General features: G+C 37.7%; 1 protein-coding gene across 3 annotated transcripts in view; it reads left to right on the top strand.

Moving 5' to 3' along the window:
* mmadhcb (metabolism of cobalamin associated Db) overlaps positions 1 to 18,162 on the top strand; it is a 32,599-nt gene extending 14,437 nt beyond the window's left edge. For all 3 annotated transcript variants that reach the window (XM_028806536.2, XM_028806539.2, XM_028806538.2), the window contains exons 5-8: positions 6,848 to 6,956; positions 13,334 to 13,467; positions 16,741 to 16,827; positions 17,059 to 18,162. In XM_028806536.2, the coding sequence (XP_028662369.1) occupies positions 6,848 to 6,956; positions 13,334 to 13,467; positions 16,741 to 16,827; positions 17,059 to 17,253 (525 nt within the window). In that variant the 3' untranslated portion in view covers positions 17,254 to 18,162. The remainder of the gene's footprint in view (positions 1 to 6,847; positions 6,957 to 13,333; positions 13,468 to 16,740; positions 16,828 to 17,058) is intronic.
* The last annotated feature ends 521 nt before the right edge of the window (positions 18,163 to 18,683 follow it).

Below are 18,683 nucleotides of genomic sequence, written 5' to 3'. Positions count from 1 at the left end.
TGTACTCCAGTAGAGTGGTGAATACAGTGAAAGAAAAAGGCACAAGAAGAGTGCAAACCTACCAACATTTTAACAGTTCCCTTTTAAATCTAGCACCTCATCTTTCTCCCAGTAACCCCCATGGTGACAGCCAAAGCTGCCCAATGACAAAGTACTCCTGGGACTGCTGGGAAGAGCAGTCCATGTTAAGTAATGTTACTACATCTTTGGGAACATGATATGCACAGAACCTCTAAGAAAGCAACTAGTTTTCATCATTAGAACATTTCCAGTAAATTCCACAATTCACCGCCATTTCCCATCTTTAGTGTCTGTGGTGCTACCCAAGAAAACCAAGGTAACATTCTTAAGTGGCACACCCCCTTGGCACCTATATTTTAGTTAATGTTTGTAAAGACTAATAATGGCTCGCACCAGTTACACTATTACTCTCGAGACGTATTAAATTAATAGGTCATTGAATGGTCCTGCCTCTTGACCTGCACATTTCTACTGATCACCTTGAAATGTCAGACATCTATAGTATGTTAACATTTTTAACAGCTACCACATTTTTCTAACTTGTTTGCTTTTAACAGTGGTGTGTGAAACAGTATGTTAAGTACATTCTGAGTGTTGTGCTGAAAGTATATACTTTTAAGTAGAGAAATTTCTAATTTTAGATTTTATTTTCCACAAGAGTAAATTTTCCTATGTCCCTCTTTAAAAAGTTATTTTAATGCAAAAGCTAGAATCAAACTTGTTGGAAGCATATCTGTTATATTAATCAACGTTGGTGGAAGGGAAGTGACCCTGGATGGACCTCGGTGCAGCTTAATTTGACATGCATGTCCTTGAAAAAGCAGTTTACCTGGACGCACTTGGAAATCTTGAAAATGTCACACAAATGATGATTACACCAAAATTCAAGCGTAGTCTTGCAGAATCAACGTTGCTAATCATTTTTCTGAATATGTTTAATCTAGTTCAGTTTTGACAAATTTTTTATCCTGGTAATATTGAGCAACTAGGGGGCTCCGCCACCTGCTCGCTTCGCTCGCCAACCCCTGGTCTTGGGTAACCCGAAATAGATTTGATATGTATCATGTTCACCGTTACGACATCTGTAGGTCCATGTAATATATGTAAATGACAATAGCAGTTTAATTGTCATGTTATGTAAGTATAGAATGTCTTTGAGTTTGCGCAGATCTATGTATGAGATATATTGCAGTGTAAAGGTGTAGATGACATACAAAGGATATCTTCACACACCACATTTGTAGTAAAGACGGCGTGTTGTCCTTGAATGTGTTTTCCTTGGTATGGAGTTATTATAATCTTGACGTTAACGTCACATGCATGCCGAACTCCTGAGAAGGCTACATAAAGTTGTCCATGTCTAAATACAGGCTCAGAGAGGTAAAGGCCGACTCTGTCAATTGGTCTGTCCTTAGGATTTGTTGATTAGGTATACGTTGTTTACTGTTAGTAATATGGATAATTGCACTCAATGTTAAAATCACCTATTTCCGTTAGTCGAACTCTTTCGTTTCTGAGCCGTGGCTCCTTCGCTTGCGGTGCATAGGCGCATGAGCCATCTGTACTATCTCGTGTTTGACTATGCTGTGTTTTGTGGACGTTTGGGGACTCCGTACTTTCTCTGGTTTGACTGTGGGGTGGGACGCGGAAGCCTGTTCTGTTTGTGTTTTCTGAGTACTTATAGTGTTGTATTACTGTAATGTGATTCACATACGCTGTGGATTCCGGATCTTCGTGGCTTCTGTACTATCTCGGGTTTTTGCCTGAAATACATTGATGAATGTATGCGATATGTGCCTGCTTTGCTTGCGGCATTTCAGACGCGCGCTGTAGGCGCCTGCGTTCATTGATTATATCCAGGCGGGCTCGTGTTTGTCAGTCGTGGTCTTTCGTTTTGAACCCGTGCCTGCTTTGCTTCCGCGGTTTCGCGTTGTAGGCATCTATGTATATTGTATTTGTTCATGCGGAGCTGTTTGGTTTTGGAGCCGAGACAGTTTTGCTTCCGCGGTTTCAGACGCGCGTTGTAGGCACCCACGTCTATTGTTTTTATCCATGCGGGCTCGCTTTTGTAGCTCCGTTAGTTGAGCTGGATCGGTTTGGAGCCGTGACTGTGACTCCATTAGTTATCCGTTGTCTACCATTAGTGATATGGATAATTGTACTTACTGTTAATACGGAGCGTTTTCTGTGGTTGTACCGTTAATAATGCATCACTGTAATGTGATTCACATATGCTATATGGTTTGGGCGTGTGAGGATGTCGTACGTTTAATATGGAGAGTTCGTGGGGTGTTGTTGCTTCATGTCCTATTCAGAAGCGCGTTTTGGATGCCCGCGCCTTCCGTACTATCTTTCTGGACCTGTGGGGCCTCCGTAGCCTCTTCCGTTTGACTCTGGGGTGCAGCGCAGAATCCACTTTTTTGTGTGGCTGTGTCGTTAGTCGTTAGCTATGGGCGCATTGTTGCTTCATTTGTCATTCACGTTAGTTGAGCTCTTTCGTTTTTGGGCCGTGACTCCTTCGTTCGCGGTGGATAAGACTTCGCTTGCGGTTTATGAGACGCGCGCGTAGGCGCCTGCGCAGTACGTCCCATCGCCGTGTACCTGCATCCATATCCGGTTTATTCTCGGTTAGTAATATGGATAGGTTTTACCAACTCTGGATAGGGAATCAGTCCATAGCAGGGCAGTCTAATATGAATATCCATACTTAGTCATATAAACTCAATTTATAGTCACCAGTCACTCTACTGAACATCATTAAAACATTGGTGTAAACCTGGAGAAACCAGAGATGAATGCAGGCAGACCCATACACAATGTGGACACCCCATGTAGACTTTATGATCTTGTTAATCCAAGATGGGCAAGGATTTGAATCTAGTCTCCTGAAAACTGTGAGGCATTTGCAATGTGCAAAATACTACTGTGCCATCCTATGCTGTTTATGTAAACATTTTTTTATTTAATCCAAATTAGGATAATTGATGTGTCATTTCCAAAAGACAGTCTATTCTTTCATTTAATGGTGTAACCTGCAGTATACAAAATTAACATTCTGTCCACAACATCTGGCTTCAGAGCAACATGGTTACATGTTACAACATTTCCTCCAGTGCTGAAAACTCCTATTTTTTGTAGTTTCCCCAATTTGGGGAAATGTACTACTTGCATTTTCCACCCCTCAAGTGGGTTTACATCACTGTTCACCTCAGGTATCATCAAGTAGCCCTTCATCTATTTTTCGATAGCATTGTACAGACACTCACCTTTTCTGAATTTCTGTGTTATTGCACATACTTTATACACAAGTCAGGATGGGATGAAGCGGGCAAGGAACAGGGATTTGTACGACTTTTTTAAATAATGAGACAATGAAGTACTTTGGAATCAAGCACCCCCACCAAGACAGGCTTGCAAAATAAAATGCACCCTATAGGCATCTGCTTCTTACGGAAATAAAAATAGTCAGTTTGAAACTTCATACTTCTGGTGCACTCACTTTGTGCACGTCCAGTTAGCTTACATGAAACATTGAATGTGTGGACTGTCAAGGTGTGTTTATGATTGTTATTTGCAAAGTGAGTGACATACTCTAATTTTAGTTCATACATTGTTAAAACAGCAATTAAGATATTATCGTAGATGATAAATATCGCACACCTGCCATATTTTTTCCCATATCCTTTGTCTGCAGTACTCTGAACAAATCACCGACTTTCAAGTGAAACTTTCCTTGGACATTTATTTAGCTGGACTTAAAACAGTCATGATAGTCTAAGAAATTGTTTTATTTTATAAATAAAGTTAAAAATTCAATATATATTGTAGATGTTACAATTGTGACTTTTTTCTTTTTATTTTAGGGTTTTGTAGACTTCATTAATCTGAAAATAATTACACGTATCACCAAAATTTCAAATAAATTGATGAAGTTTTTGTATGTCATTTACATTACACTGTTAAAATAAAGGGCATAAAATATTTTTTAATCATTCCTATTTAAACTATGCATTTTTTAAAATTGTATATTTAATACTGCATAAAATACACATACTGTACTTATTTGTCTCCAAGATACCATTGATTTTTTAGAGATGACCCTTTGGTTGGAAAAAAGAAAAATAAGACCACAGCATATTTTCATCAAATATTGTTGCAGTGCCTTAAAGGATCTTCAGAAAGACTCCGCCTGGGGCATGCCCCCACCCCTACATTTCTGGTACTTTAAACCCTATCCATCCATCCATTTTTGTATCGCTCTTATCCAGCTCAGTAAACTGTTTGCTGATGAAAGTACTTGGAGCACAAGACAGACTGTATTAGCTGGACAGCAGTAATCTATAACCAACTACTAAAGTTTTTATAATAGCAATATTAGAATACATATCCATATACAGTGGTGTGAAAAACTATTTGCCCCCTTCCTGATTTCTTATTCTTTTGCATGTTTGTTACACAAAATGTTTCTGATCATCAAACACATTTAACCATTAGTCAAATATAACACAAGTAAACACAAAATGCAGTTTGTAAATGGTGGTTTTTATTATTTAGGGAGAAAAAAAAATCCAAACCTACATGGCCCTGTGTGAAAAAGTAATTGCCCCCTGAACCTAATAACTGGTTGGGCCACCCTTAGCAGCAATAACTGCAATCAAGCGTTTGCGATAACTTGCAATGAGTCTTTCACAGCGCTCTGGAGGAATTTTGGCCCACTCATCTTTGCAAAATTGTTGTAATTCAGCTTTATTTGAGGGTTTTCTAGCATGAACCGCCTTTTTAAGGTCATGCCATAGCATCTCAATTGGATTCAGGTCAGGACTTTGACTAGGCCAGTCCAAAGTCTTCATTTTGTTTTTCTTCAGCCATTCAGAGGTGGATTTGCTGGTGTGTTTTGGGTCATTGTCCTGTTGCAGCACCCAAGATCGCTTCAGCTTGAGTTGACGAACAGATGGCCGGACATTCTCCTTCAGGATTTTTTGGTAGACAGTAGAATTCATGGTTCCATCTATCACAGCAAGCCTTCCAGATCCTGAAGCAGCAAAACAACCCCAGACCATCACACTACCACCACCATATTTTACTGTTGGTATGATGTTCTTTTTCTGAAATGCTGTGTTCCTTTTACGCCAGATGTAACGGGACATTTGCCTTCCAAAAAGTTCAACTTTTGTCTCATCAGTCCACAAGGTATTTTCCCAAAAGTCTTGGCAATCATTGAGATGTTTCTTAGCAAAATTGAGACGAGCCCTAATGTTCTTTTTGCTTAGCAGTGGTTTGTGTCTTGGAAATCTGCCATGCAGGCCGTTTTTGCCCAGTCTCTTTCTTATGGTGGAGTCGTGAACACTGACCTTAATTGAGGCAAGTAAGGCCTGCAGTTCTTTAGACATTGTCCTGGGGTCTTTTGTGACCTCTCGGATGAGTCGTCTCTGCGCTCTTGGGGTAATTTTGGTCGGCCGGCCACTCCTGGGAAGGTTCACCACTGTTCCATGTTTTTGCCATTTGTGGATAATGGCTCTCACTGTGGTTCGCTGGAGTCCCAAAGCTTTAGAAATGGCTTTATAACCTTTACCAGACTGATAGATCTCAATTACTTCTGTTCTCATTTGTTCCTGAATTTCTTTGGGTCTTGGCATGATGTCTAGCTTTTGAGGTGCTTTTGGTCTACTTCTCTGTGTCAGGCAGCTCCTATTTAAGTGATTTCTTGATTGAAACAGGTGTGGCAGTAATCAGGCCTGGGGGTGGCTACGGAAATTGAACTTAGGTGTGATACACCACAGTTAGGTTATTTTTTAACAAGGGGGCAATTACTTTTTCACACAGGGCCATGTAGGTTTGGATTTTTTTTTCTCCCTAAATAATAAAAACCATCATTTAAAAACTGCATTTTGTGTTTACTTGTGTTATATTTGACTAATGGTTAAATGTGTTTGATGATCAGAAACATTTTGTGTGACAAACATGCAAAAGAATAAGAAATCAGGAAGGGGGCAAATAGTTTTTCACACCACTGTATGCATATGTTACTTGCACATATGACAGCTCCACTTTGCTAGAAGGAACTTCTGCACAGCCACTCAAATGACGTAGGCACTATGGACAATATGTTCCACACAGCACACCAGTAATAGCAAAACAAAAAAAGAAAAAGGATGATTATTTTAAACTTGAGGTGCTGTGCTGGTCATTCTTTCTTTCTCTTTCTCTTTCTCTCTCTCTCTGCTTGTCTGTATACAGAATAGCTATCCATTTCTGTGTAATATCATGAAATCTTCTTTAGAATGTTAGGAATACTCATATTGTTAGACCTAGTATTCTATAAAGTGGCAGTAGGTTGAACATTAAACTATGATTTTACATATGCAGGTGATGGCACATGCATCACATCTTTTTTCATCAGTTGTAAGATCAGTTTTAAAAGATATTCAGATTTCAGTGACCAATTGAGGGCAAAAAAGTTGTTTTAGAATCAAATTATTATCTGGAATTCACAAAAGCTAAACCTTTGCAATGAAGAGTAACATTGCCGTGTCCAGTCTTTTTTTAATGTCTGTGTTAGTGTTTTAGTGAATTGGATATAATTAGTTTCTTTTTAAATTTTATGTCAAACTCTGTGAAAGGGTGTTGTGTAAACAACTGTGTTGTCTTCAAATTGTTTTAAGTGATTTGAAAAACATGCATATCAATATCTCATTTGCAACCATTCACAAAAAAATGTTAAATATTCTGATAAAAATAAATAGATTGAAAATTATCTGTTAAATATTCAGGAACACTCAATGGTACTGTGGTAAGCTGCTTATTAACCATATATTATTACTTGTAGGGAAATGAAACTGCTTCAGGACCTCAGGAAGTCAACAAAGCAGAAAACTATTTTGAAAGTGCAAATGTTGAGTGTGCAATACAAACCTGCCCAGAGCTGCTAAAAAAAGGTACTGTGCTTCTAAGGCTAAAGGTATGTTTAGATACTGAATATTCTTTTTTTAATTTATTGTAGCCTTTGTATCTGCAAATCTAATGTTAGTTTTACGTACAAATTTGTAATGGATGTAATGATTAATAAATATGGATAACTTTGTAAAAATTACCAAGAATGGCACATCTTACATAAATCACACTAGGATGTTATCATTGTGCTTATTCTCCCTATTGTGAGCGTCTTACTCACCCCAGCCCCAGAATAAAAAAAAAAAAAAGTCTGATGTTTTGAAAGGATCATTTAAGAACCTGCAAGCTAGCAAGTTAGATATAAATGGCATGATAATAGAATTATCATGAATAAGTACAAGAAGATATAACCATCTGTTTTTGAAGGAATATTGCTACTTCTAATATAGTAATATATTATAGCGTGTTTCTAATCACTTTATAATTAAGATAATGCTTTGCAAGCTAAGTATATTTCTGATAATGAACGCTACTATACAGTACAGTAATCCCTCCTCCATCGCGGGGGTTGCGTTCCAGAGCCACCCGCAAAATAATAAAATCCGCGAAGTAGAAACCATATGTTTATATGGTTATTTTTATATTGTCATGCTTGGGTCACAGATTTGCGTAGAAACACAGGAGGTTGTAGAGAGACAGGAACGTTATTCAAACACTGCAAACAAACATTTGTCTCTTTTTCAAAAGTTTAAACTGTGCTCCATGACAAGACAGAGATGACAGTTCCATCTCACAATTAAAAGAATGCAAACATATCTTCCTCTTCAAAGGAGTGCTTGTCAGGAGCACAGAATGTCACATAGATAGAGAAAAGCAAACAAATCAATAGGGCTGTTTGCTTTTAAGTATGCGAAGCACCACGGCACAAAGCTGTTGAAGGCGGCAGCTCACACCCCCTCCGTCAGGAGCAGACAAACAGAGAGAGAGACAGAGTTTGTTTTTCAATCAAAAAGCAATACGTGCCCTTCGAGCTTTTAAGTATGCGAAGCACCTTGCTACATGTCGTTTCAGGAAGCAGCTGCACAAAAGATAGCAACGTGAAGATAATCTTTGAGCATTTTTAGACAAGCGTCCGTATCGTCTAGGTGTGCGAACAGCCCCCCTGCTCACACCCCCTACGTCAGGATCACAGATAGTCAGTGCAAGAGAGAGAGAAAAGTAAGTTGGGTAGCTTCTCAGCCATCTGCCAATAGCGTCCCTTGTATGAAATCAACTGGGCAAACCAACTGAGGAAGCATGTACAAGAAATTAAAAGACCCATTGTCCGCAGAAATCCGCGAACCAGCAAAAAATCCGCGATATATATTTAAATATACTTACATATAAAATCCGCGATGGAGTGAAGCCGCGAAAGGCGAAGCGCGATATAGCAAGGGATCACTGTATACAGTGCATCCAAAAAGTATTCACAGCGCATCACTTTTTCCACCTTTTGTTATGTTACAGCCTTATTCCAAAATGGATTAAATTCATTTTTTCTTCAGAATTCTGCACACAACACCCCATAATGACAACATGAAAAAAGTTTACTTGAGGTTTTTGCAAATTTATTAAAAATAAAAAAACTGAGAAATCACATGTACATAAGTATTCACAGCCTTTGCTCCATACTTTGTCGATGCACCTTTGGCAGCAATTACAGCCTCAAGTCTTGTTGAATATGATGCCACAAGCTTGGCACACCTATCCTTGGCCAGTTTCGCCCATTCCTCTTTGCAGCACCTCTCAAGCTCCCATCAGGTTGGATGGGAAGCGTCGGTGCACAGCCATTTTAAGATCTCTCCAGAGATGTTCAATCGGATTCAAGTCTGGTCTCTGGCTGGGCCACTCAGGGACATTCACAGAGTTGTCCTGAAGCCACTCCTTTGATATCTTGGCTGTGTGCTTAGGGTCGTTGTCCTGCTGAAAGATAAACCATCGCCCCAGTCTGAGGTCAAGAGCGCTCTGGAGCAGGTTTTCATCCAGGATGTCTCTGTACATTGCTGCAGTCATATTTCCCTTTATCCTGACTAGTCTGCCAGTTCCTGCTGCTGAAAAACATCCCCACAGCATGATGCTGCCACCACCATGCTTCACTGTAGGGATGGTGCCAGGTTTCCTCCAAACGTGACGCCTGGCATTCACACCAAAGAGTTAAATCTTTGTCTCATCAGACCAGAGAATTTTCTTTCTCATGGTCTGAGAGTCCTTCAGGTGCCTTTTGGCAAACTCCAGGCGGGCTGCCATGTGTCTTATACTAAGGAGTGGCTTCCATCAGGCCACTCTACCATACAGGCCTGATTGGTGGATTGCTGCAGAGATGGTTGTCCTTCTGGAAGGTTCTCCTCTCTCCACAGAGGACCTCTGGAGGAGCTCTGAAAGAGTGACCATCGGGTTCTTGGTCACCTCCCTGACTAAGGCCCTTCTACCCCGATTGCTCAGTTTAGATGGCCGGCTAGCTCTAGGAAGAGTCCTGGTGGTTTCGAACTTCTTCCACTTATGGATGATGGAGGCCACTGTGCTCATTGGGACCTTCAAAGCAGCAGAAATTTTTCTGTTAACCTTCCCCAGATATGTGCCTCAAGACAATCCTGTCTCGGAGGTCTACAGACAATTCCTTTGACTTCATGCATGGTTTGTGCTCTGACATGAACTGTCAACTATGGGACCTTATATAGACAGGTGTGTGCCTTTCCAAATCATGTCCAGTCAACTGAATTTACCACAGGTGGACTCCAATTAAGCTGCTGAAACATCTCAAGGATGATCAGGGGAAACAGGATGCACCTGAGCTCAATTTCAAGCTTCACGGCAAAGGCTGTGAATACTTATGTACATGTGCTTTCTCAATTATTTTATTTTTAATAAATTTGCAAAAACCTCAAGTAAACCTTTTTCACGTTGTCATTATGGGGTGTTGTGTGTAGAATTCTGAGGAAAAAAATGAATTTAATCCATTTTGGAATAAGGCTGTAACATAACAAAATGTGGAAAAAGTGATGCGCTGTGAATACTTTCCGGATGCACTGTATGTCTGTATATATATTTATGTGTGTGTGTGTGTGTGTATATATGTATGTGTGTGTTTGTGTATGTATATATGTATATATATATATATACATATATACATACACACATACATATATATACACACACACAGTCATATGAAAAAGTTTGGGAACCCCTCTTAATTTTTGTTTAGCATTGACTGAGCTTTCAAAGTAGCAACTTCCTTTTAATATATGACATGCCTTATGGATACAGTAGTATTTCAGCAGTGACATTAAGTTTATTGGATTAACAAAAAATATGCATCATAATAAAATTAGACAGGTGCATAAATTTGGGCACCTCAAAAGAGATATTACATCAAAACTTAGTTGAGCCTCCTTTTGCAAATATAACAGCCTCTAAACAGACACCTCCTATATAGCCTTTGAGTGTCTGGATTCTGGATGGAGGTATTTTTGACCATTCTTCCATACAAAATCTCTCCAGTTCAGTTAAATTTGATGGCTGCCGAGCATGGACAGCCTGCTTCAAATCATCCCATAGATTTTCGTTGATATTCAAATCAGGGGACTGTGACGGCCATTCCAGAACATTGTACTTCTCCCTCTGCATGAATGCATTTGTAGATTTCGAAATGTGTTTTGGGTTATTGTCTTGTTGGAATATCCAACCCCTGCGTAACGTCAGTTTTGTGACTGATGCTTGAACATTATCCTGATGAATTTGTTGATATTGGGTTGAATTAATCTGACCCTCGACTTTAACAAGGGCCCCAGTCCCTGAACTAGCCACACAGCCCCACAGCATGATGGAACCTCCACCAAATTTGACAGTAGGTAGCAAGTGTTTTTCTTGGAATGCCATGTTCTTCCGTCATGCATAGTGCTTTTTGTTATAACCAAATAACTCAATTTTTGTCTCATCAGTCCAAAGCACTTTGTTCCAAAATGAATCTGGCTTGTCTAAATAAGCATTTGCATACAAGCAGCGACTCAGTTTGAGACGTGAGTGCAGAAAGGGCTTCTTTCTCATCACCCTGCCATACAGATGTTCTTTGTGCAAATTGCGCTGAATTGTAGAACGATGTACAGATACACCATCTGCAGCAAGATGTTCTTGCAGGTCTTTGGAGGTGATCGTGGGTTGTCTGTAACCATTCTCATATTCCTGCGCATGTGCCGCTCCTGTATTTTTCTTGGTCTGCCAGACCTGGGTTTAACAGCAACTGTGCCTGTGGCCTTCCATTTCCTGATTACATTCCTTACAGTTGCAACTGACAGTTTAAACCTCTGAGATAGCTTTTTGTAGTCTTCCCCTAAACCATGATACTGAACTATCTTTGTTTTCAGATCTTTTGAGAGTTGCTTTCAGGATCCCATGCTGTCACTCTTCAGAGGAGAGTCAAAGGGAAGCACAACTTGCAAATGACCACCTTAAATACCTTTTCTCATGATTGGACACACCTGTCTATGAAGTTCAAGGCTTAACGAGCTAATCCAACCAATTTGGTGTTGCAAGTAATCAGCATTGAGCAGTTACATGCATTCGAATCAGCAAAATTACAAGGGGACCCAAATTTATTGCACAGCCAGTTTTTCACATTTGATTTAATTTCATACAACTAAATACTGCTTCACTAAAAATCTTTGTTCGGAAAACACCCCAATACTCAGATGATCCTAGGAATAGAAAGACATAACACTGTTATTTTTTTTTGTTGAAAGTAGAGTAAATTATGCAGGCTGAGAGGGATTCCCAAACATTTTTATATGACTGTATATATATATATATATATATATATATATATATATATATATATATATTGTGGGATATGGCCGGCATGTCATCCCGGCCAACACCCCCAGGCCACCAGGTGGAGCCCTTCCTGCAGTAGGGAGGTGCCCTGAATGCCAGCAGGGAATACTGGACAATGTAGTTTTTATTCTCAGCCCTGTTGGATACCTTGGGGCCCACTAGAGGACGCTGCAGGGAGGCACAGAGACTATTTGCCTTACGCCCAGGAAGTACGTCAGAGTCACGTGGACAAAGGGAACGATTTGCTTCCTGGGTGAAGAAAAGAAGGATTTTTTATCTGACCCAGAAGTGTTCCAGGTCACATGGACAGAGAGGGTGAAACACTTCCAGGTCAAGGATTATAAAAGGATTGTGGGAAATCCCAGACGTTGAGCTGAGCTGCATGGAAGGGTGGCAACGCGTCTGGGAATGGAGGATTGATTGATTATTGATTTATTATTGTGTTATTATATGAGTATAGTGGAGTGTAGTGTGCTTGGTGCACATAATTATTATAAAATAAAGTCATATTGGACTTTTATCTGGTGTGTGACGTCTGGTCTGAGGGTTCAAGGGGTCGACAGTGCCTGTATCTTTCACTATAGATATATATATATATATATATATATATATATATATATTTTTTATTTATTTTATTTTAATCAGTTTTAAAACTCACATTAGTTCACTATTGTATTAGTGTTTTGTGCATCATATTTTCTTTACAAATAGATAACAGATTTTTCACTGATTATGCGTTACTTCTTTGTAGGTATTGTTAGTGCCTGAATATAAAATTCACTGCCAAAAATATCCATCCATTTTCCAACCCGCTGAATCTGAACACAGGGTCACGGGGGGTCTGCTGGAGCCAATCCCAGCCAACACAGGGCACAAGGCAGGAACCAATCCCGGGCAGGGTGCCAACCCACCGCAGGACACACACAAACACACCCACACACCAAGCACACACTAGGGCCAGTGTAGAATCGCCAATCCACCTAACCAGCATGTCTTTGGACTGTGGGAGGAAACCCACGCAGACACGGGGAGAACATGCAAACTCCACGCAGGGTGGACCCGGGAAGCGAACCCGGGTCTCCTAACTGCGAGGCAGCAGCGCTACCACTGCGCCACCGTGCCAAAAATATATAAAAGTATATCTATTTTTACATATCCACTCACATACTGTAGAAGGGTTGTCATAGTTTGTACTTCCATCAAACAGATGGTGTTTATTTCTGTTGTGTCTTTTCAAGATCAGTTCTGATTTTTTTGTTTACAGCACATTTTTGTTGTCTCTATAGTTCTAGGGAGTAATTTCTAAATGTTTTACACTGACCTGATTTATTTCTTGTATCTGTATTACAGTTCAGATATTAAAAAAAACTGGCATACATATTGCAATGCAAGTGCTGGTATTTCCTTTGTTGGATTCTAATTTAGATCTGTAGTTATTTTTACTATAGTCCAACAGAGGGCGTTTCAAATCAGATCATATACATTACATGACTCATTAATGCTTCATTCTTCTGCTTGTTGTATTAGTACTTTAACTCTTGCTTCTTACTATTAGAATTTACAACAATGTTCCCAGAGGCTCCAGTAAGTAGGATGATGACTGTTGTAACTGTGACCCAGAAAACCAAAAATGACATGACTATCTGGTGTGAAGAAGTGGATAAGGAAAGAGAGGTGCTATTAGAAAAAGTAAGAAGCCATAGTAATTTATATAATGTTACTGAACTGTTTTTAAATGATATATTTTAATTTTCTTCCTTTTAAATTCTTTTGATAGCTTAGTGACAAAAACCAAACTGTTGTGTTTTATATCTTTAAAAAAAACCAAATGCAATTTACATTTAAAGTAAATCATTTTAAAGTGATGTTGTTCACATTATATAATAAAAGAAAAATACAGGGTTCAGTTGTACATGTTAGATCTATAGACATGTTAGGGAGTCTTTAGGGATATTGCCTTCAGAGGGGCAACTTTCACATATGCTACTTTTATACTACGTGTCTGTTACAATTACTTTTTGCAGATGAATGGCACAGGTCTGAACAAAAAAATTGCTTTTGCCCGCCATTGTCTTTTGCTGGGTCACATCTTCACTCATGATAGTTGTGAAGGCAGGGTTACGGTTTTGAATGGGTTTTGGTCCTGGCTACCAGCTCTGAATCACACTGGCTCTGGTAGTGAAAGTAAGCTATGATGCTTTACTCGCAAAAATCTTGTTTTGTTGCATGCTCTCTCAATTTGCATTCTCTTTCTCTTTCATTCATCTTTAATTAATGTAAGGTATGAGTAGGTATTGTAAATATTTTTTTCACATTATATAAGTTTTAAGAACCACTCAAAAATGCATTTTCTCTACATTTTTCACCATAATGATAGAACTGTCAGCCGTATCATGTACAGCAGACCATATTCACTAAAATAATTTGCATAGCTGTCTGGTTATACCAGGTATACCAAAGAAGTAATTTCAGGTTCTCTAAAGAATGTAGTTGGTTTTGCTTTTTTGATATATGACAAGGAATCTTTCTTTTTCCCCAAATGCATGAAAGATGTGTAAAGAAATCTTTATAGAATGGGTTAGTGCTATTAAACAGTGTTAGTTCATGTGAATTGTATTTCTTTCTGTTTCATTGTTAGATTTATGAACATTTACAAAACAAATTATAATCACAGCAAACTGTTGATTAAATAGTACCTTTTTTAAATGTTTACCAGTACAGATATGTAAAATATTTTAAGTTGTCCATAATGATATGCATACACAATATGGACAAAAGTTTGTGGACACCTGACCATCATGCCTATAGGAGCTTGTTGGACATCCAATTGGAAAACCATGGGCATTGATACGGAACCAATCTTCCAGATGTAACAGCCTCCAGTCTTCTGGGAAGGCTTTCAAGATTTTATAGTGTGACTGTGGGAATTTGTGCTCAACCAAATGAGCATTTGAGGTCAGTTGCTAATGTTGAACATGAAGACCTTACTTGCAATCAGCATTTCAGTTTATCTAAACATGTTCAGTAGGGTTAAGATCAACACTCTGTGCCTGGCACTCGAGTTCCTCCACACTAAACTCCTCTTAATGGGACCTGGCTTTGTGCATAGGAGCACAGTCCTGTTGTAACAGAAAAGGGCCTTACCAAAACTGCTGCAGCAAAGCTGGAAGCACACATTTGTCTAAAATGTATTGGTATGCTCTAGCATTCACTAAAATCAACCACCACATAAATCCTGCAAAACATCCCCAGACCATTTTCACTTCTTCAACAAACTTTAAAGTATGCACTATACAGTTTGGAAGTTACTGTTCTTCTAGCATCTACCAAACCTAGATTTATCTCTCAGACTGCCAGGCATTATGCATTACTCCAGAGAATACGTTCCTACTGTTACAGGGTTTAATGGTGACATACTTTACACTAGTCCAGCTGATGCTTAGCATTCCATATAGAGATCTTAGGCTTGTGTGCAGCTGCTCAGCCATTGAAACTAATTTTATGAAGCGCCCAACATATACTACTTGTGCTGATGTTGCTTTCAGAGGCAATTTGGATAGGCAATTTTACATCACACTCGGTGGTCCTGCTCCCTGAGCTTGCATTTTATTCCACCTCATGGCTTAGCTGTTGTTGTTCCTAGACGCTTCCACTTCACAATAATGGCACTTACAGTTGACCGTGGAAGATCTAACTGAGCAGAAATTTTGTGTACTGACTTGTACAGTAGCAAAGGTTGGCATCCTTTGACAGTGCCATGTTTAAAGTCACTGAGCTCTTTTTGTACGATCCATACTACTGCCAATGTTTGTCAATTGAGATTGCATGGTACACTCGGTAACAATGGGTGCTGCTCAAACACCTGAACTCAGTAATTTGGAAGGGAGTCCACATATTTTCAGTCATATAGTGTATATTTAATCATGTATTTTTGAGTGTTTATAGTTTTATTTTAATTTATATTTGAAAAATAGATAGCTTTTTTACCTTGTGCTGCAAACAGTTTCTTGTTCTAAACAACCAACTAATTAAAATCTTTTTGTGATGATATTTATTTCTTACAGTTCATGTAAAATTTTTAAGACATCCTATATATTGAATATAAGTTTGACAAGCAATAACAGACCATTCAGTCCATACACATAGTGGTGTATAAAAATTAAACTTTTTTTTGTTTGTAAATTTTTGACTTACATATTTTAATTCAATGAAATAATATCAACAGTATCATTTATGAGCTAGTGTGTAAGATTTGCAGTTACATTATCAAAAGAAACTGATCAGTATTCAAATGGGTTATATATTTTAAAATTATTTCAATTTTTTTTGCACATTATTGTTGTAATTTACCATGATTGAATGTTAACCGACTTCATTTCAACAAACACCCTAGTGTCAAGTTTAATTACATGGTTCTGCGGTGCATCATGCTGAGATTGACCTTTCTTTAAACATGGGGTTACTAACAAAGGATTTTATTAATAAATGGCCCATTCTGTCCGCTCTGTGTAAAAAAAACATTTGCAGATAAATATGTTGTGAAGTTTCCTACTGTTTCAAATGTGTTTTGTTTATATTCTTATCTGATCATTGGAAATTCTTAGATAATAGTTGTACTTAACATCTCAGCAGGTTACCTTTCTTCAGTATTGTTATGAACATTACTCCCGGTATAATTTGAGATATGCAGAGCAGTTAATATAATTTACCATGTCTTATATGCAAGACTATTGTAGTATATAAATGGTTTAATTTTTTCAAGGAAACAAATTACGTAGTTCTATCTCTCTGTCATATAGTGCCTTTTCTGTTCATAGAATTCTTTGAATATTTTTACATATCTAGTGCCAATTTGCATCTATGAGCATTTTCCAATCGTTAATAAAATTCTTTACACAAGTGCAACATATCTACTTTGTACATATGAACATAATTTTCTTTTGTTTTATTTATTTATTTCAGTTTATTAGTGGGGCGAGAGAAATTTGTTACGCCTTACGTTCTGAAGGATATTGGTCTGACTTTATAGATCCATCATCAGGGCTTGCAGTAAGTGTGTGTTTTCAAATTTTACAGTAACCTTTTTTTATTTTTACTTTAATGTAGCCATTGACTCCAAAAAATTAGCAGCTTTAAAACAATTTTAAACTTGTATATATCTTAACACAATTGGTTTAATTTTCATGTTAGTATGAAATAAAGCTAATAACGTGAAGATTAATTATTTGTATATATTACCGTATGTCATGATCTACTAAATGTCTCGTGCTTCTCCAACAGTTTTTTGGACCCTATACAAACAACACTCTGTTCGAAACAGATGAAAGGTACCGTCACTTGGGCTTCCGCATTGAAGACCTTGGTTGTTGCAAAGTCATTCGACATTCTCTCTGGGGAACACATGTTTTTGTGGGAAGTCTATTCACTAATGCCCCCACAGATAGTCTTGTCATGAAAAAACTTCAAGGAAACTAAATTAAAACAGAGATTCATCCTCAAAATCCTTTACTTGACAAAGTAGTAATAAAAATGAAAACATATTTTTGTAAGCTGTGTTTTGCACTGGTGCAAGGTTACATGTTTTAATTCTGCATATGCAGTTTGATCAAATCCCACACACTTTAAAGTGACTTCTTTTAGTAGTCTTTTAAGATAATATATTTATTTTACCATATACAGTAAATAATATGTATTCATCCTGTATTTATAAAACAATATTTTATGGCATTCAAAAATGCAAGTGGTATCCATTATAGGCACTTTTCACACTACCAATTTTATTGATCATATCTATCTTTCGGTGACAAGTTTGTCTTCCCTTATTTTACCACTAAAAGCAAAGTAAGCAGGATCATCCACTAAGCATTGCAATCTGATTATCATTAAATAGTTTATATGAACAAATTATTTGTTTTGATTCACTTTTCAAAAATTTCATATAGGTTTTACCGTCATTGGTGATATTCAGGTCTATTTTGAATTTTATGTTACTTTTTATAAATTAATGTTCACTTTTATTTTTTTGCTTGTAATAGAAACACAAATGATGTAATTGTGTATGATAGTTTTTTTTTAAGTACACATTTGTGACATTTCATTCTTTCCTAGTCAGATATTGTTTATGCTTTTAATTTCATCTTATATACAGATGTATGGTCTTTAAAATAATTCTAATTCTATGGTCTAAAAATTTTTGGTGCTATTAGGGAAAAAATATATAGAAACAACAAATGAGATTGTCACTGTATAGTGCCTACAGTTATTATCTTTGGGATATTATAATCTACCACTTCTAGAAACAGCCTGAAGTATTAGACTAAAACAATGGTATGCCAACTTCAAAGAAAATTTGAAGCACAATCAATAAAAGCTCACTTTGCCTTTGACTCTTTTGTTGTTGAATTATTGACTCCTATTATTATATTGTCTTTTTTTGTTTAAAGATTAAACTGAATGTGGTAATGAAACACTTTTCTACAAAATGTCAGAATATTGGCATAATGGGTAAAGAAAAATGTTTCAATTTATGATAGTCACCATTAGCATATGTTTAGGTTAGTTTGATTGCCAACACTAAATTGACCGTGGTGTGAAGAGAGTATGCTTTTGAATTCGTATGATAAGTGGCACTTACTACAATGTGTTCTGAATTTATTGCCTTGTGTCAGCCTTTAGAACCTGTTTCATTTTAATAAAGTAATTTCAACAAGGTCTAGTCTAAAAAAAAATTAGAAAGAAATGAGATATTGTATGTGATGCATCACATTATATACAGTAGGAGAGGTCTGCACTTCTGCGGAAATTACACTGGATTCAAGTTTTTTTGTTTGTGTATTTGCTAAAATTTAGGTGTAGTGAGTGTGCACATGGGCAATTAGATTTAATTCCTGTGATCAGGAATGAGT

This window comes from Erpetoichthys calabaricus, chromosome 8 (genome assembly GCF_900747795.2).
Source record: "Erpetoichthys calabaricus chromosome 8, fErpCal1.3, whole genome shotgun sequence".
NCBI classification, from domain to species: Eukaryota; Metazoa; Chordata; class Cladistia; order Polypteriformes; family Polypteridae; genus Erpetoichthys; species Erpetoichthys calabaricus.
The sequence above is the reverse complement of the archived record's forward strand: the minus strand, read 5'-3'. Positions and strand labels throughout refer to the sequence as shown.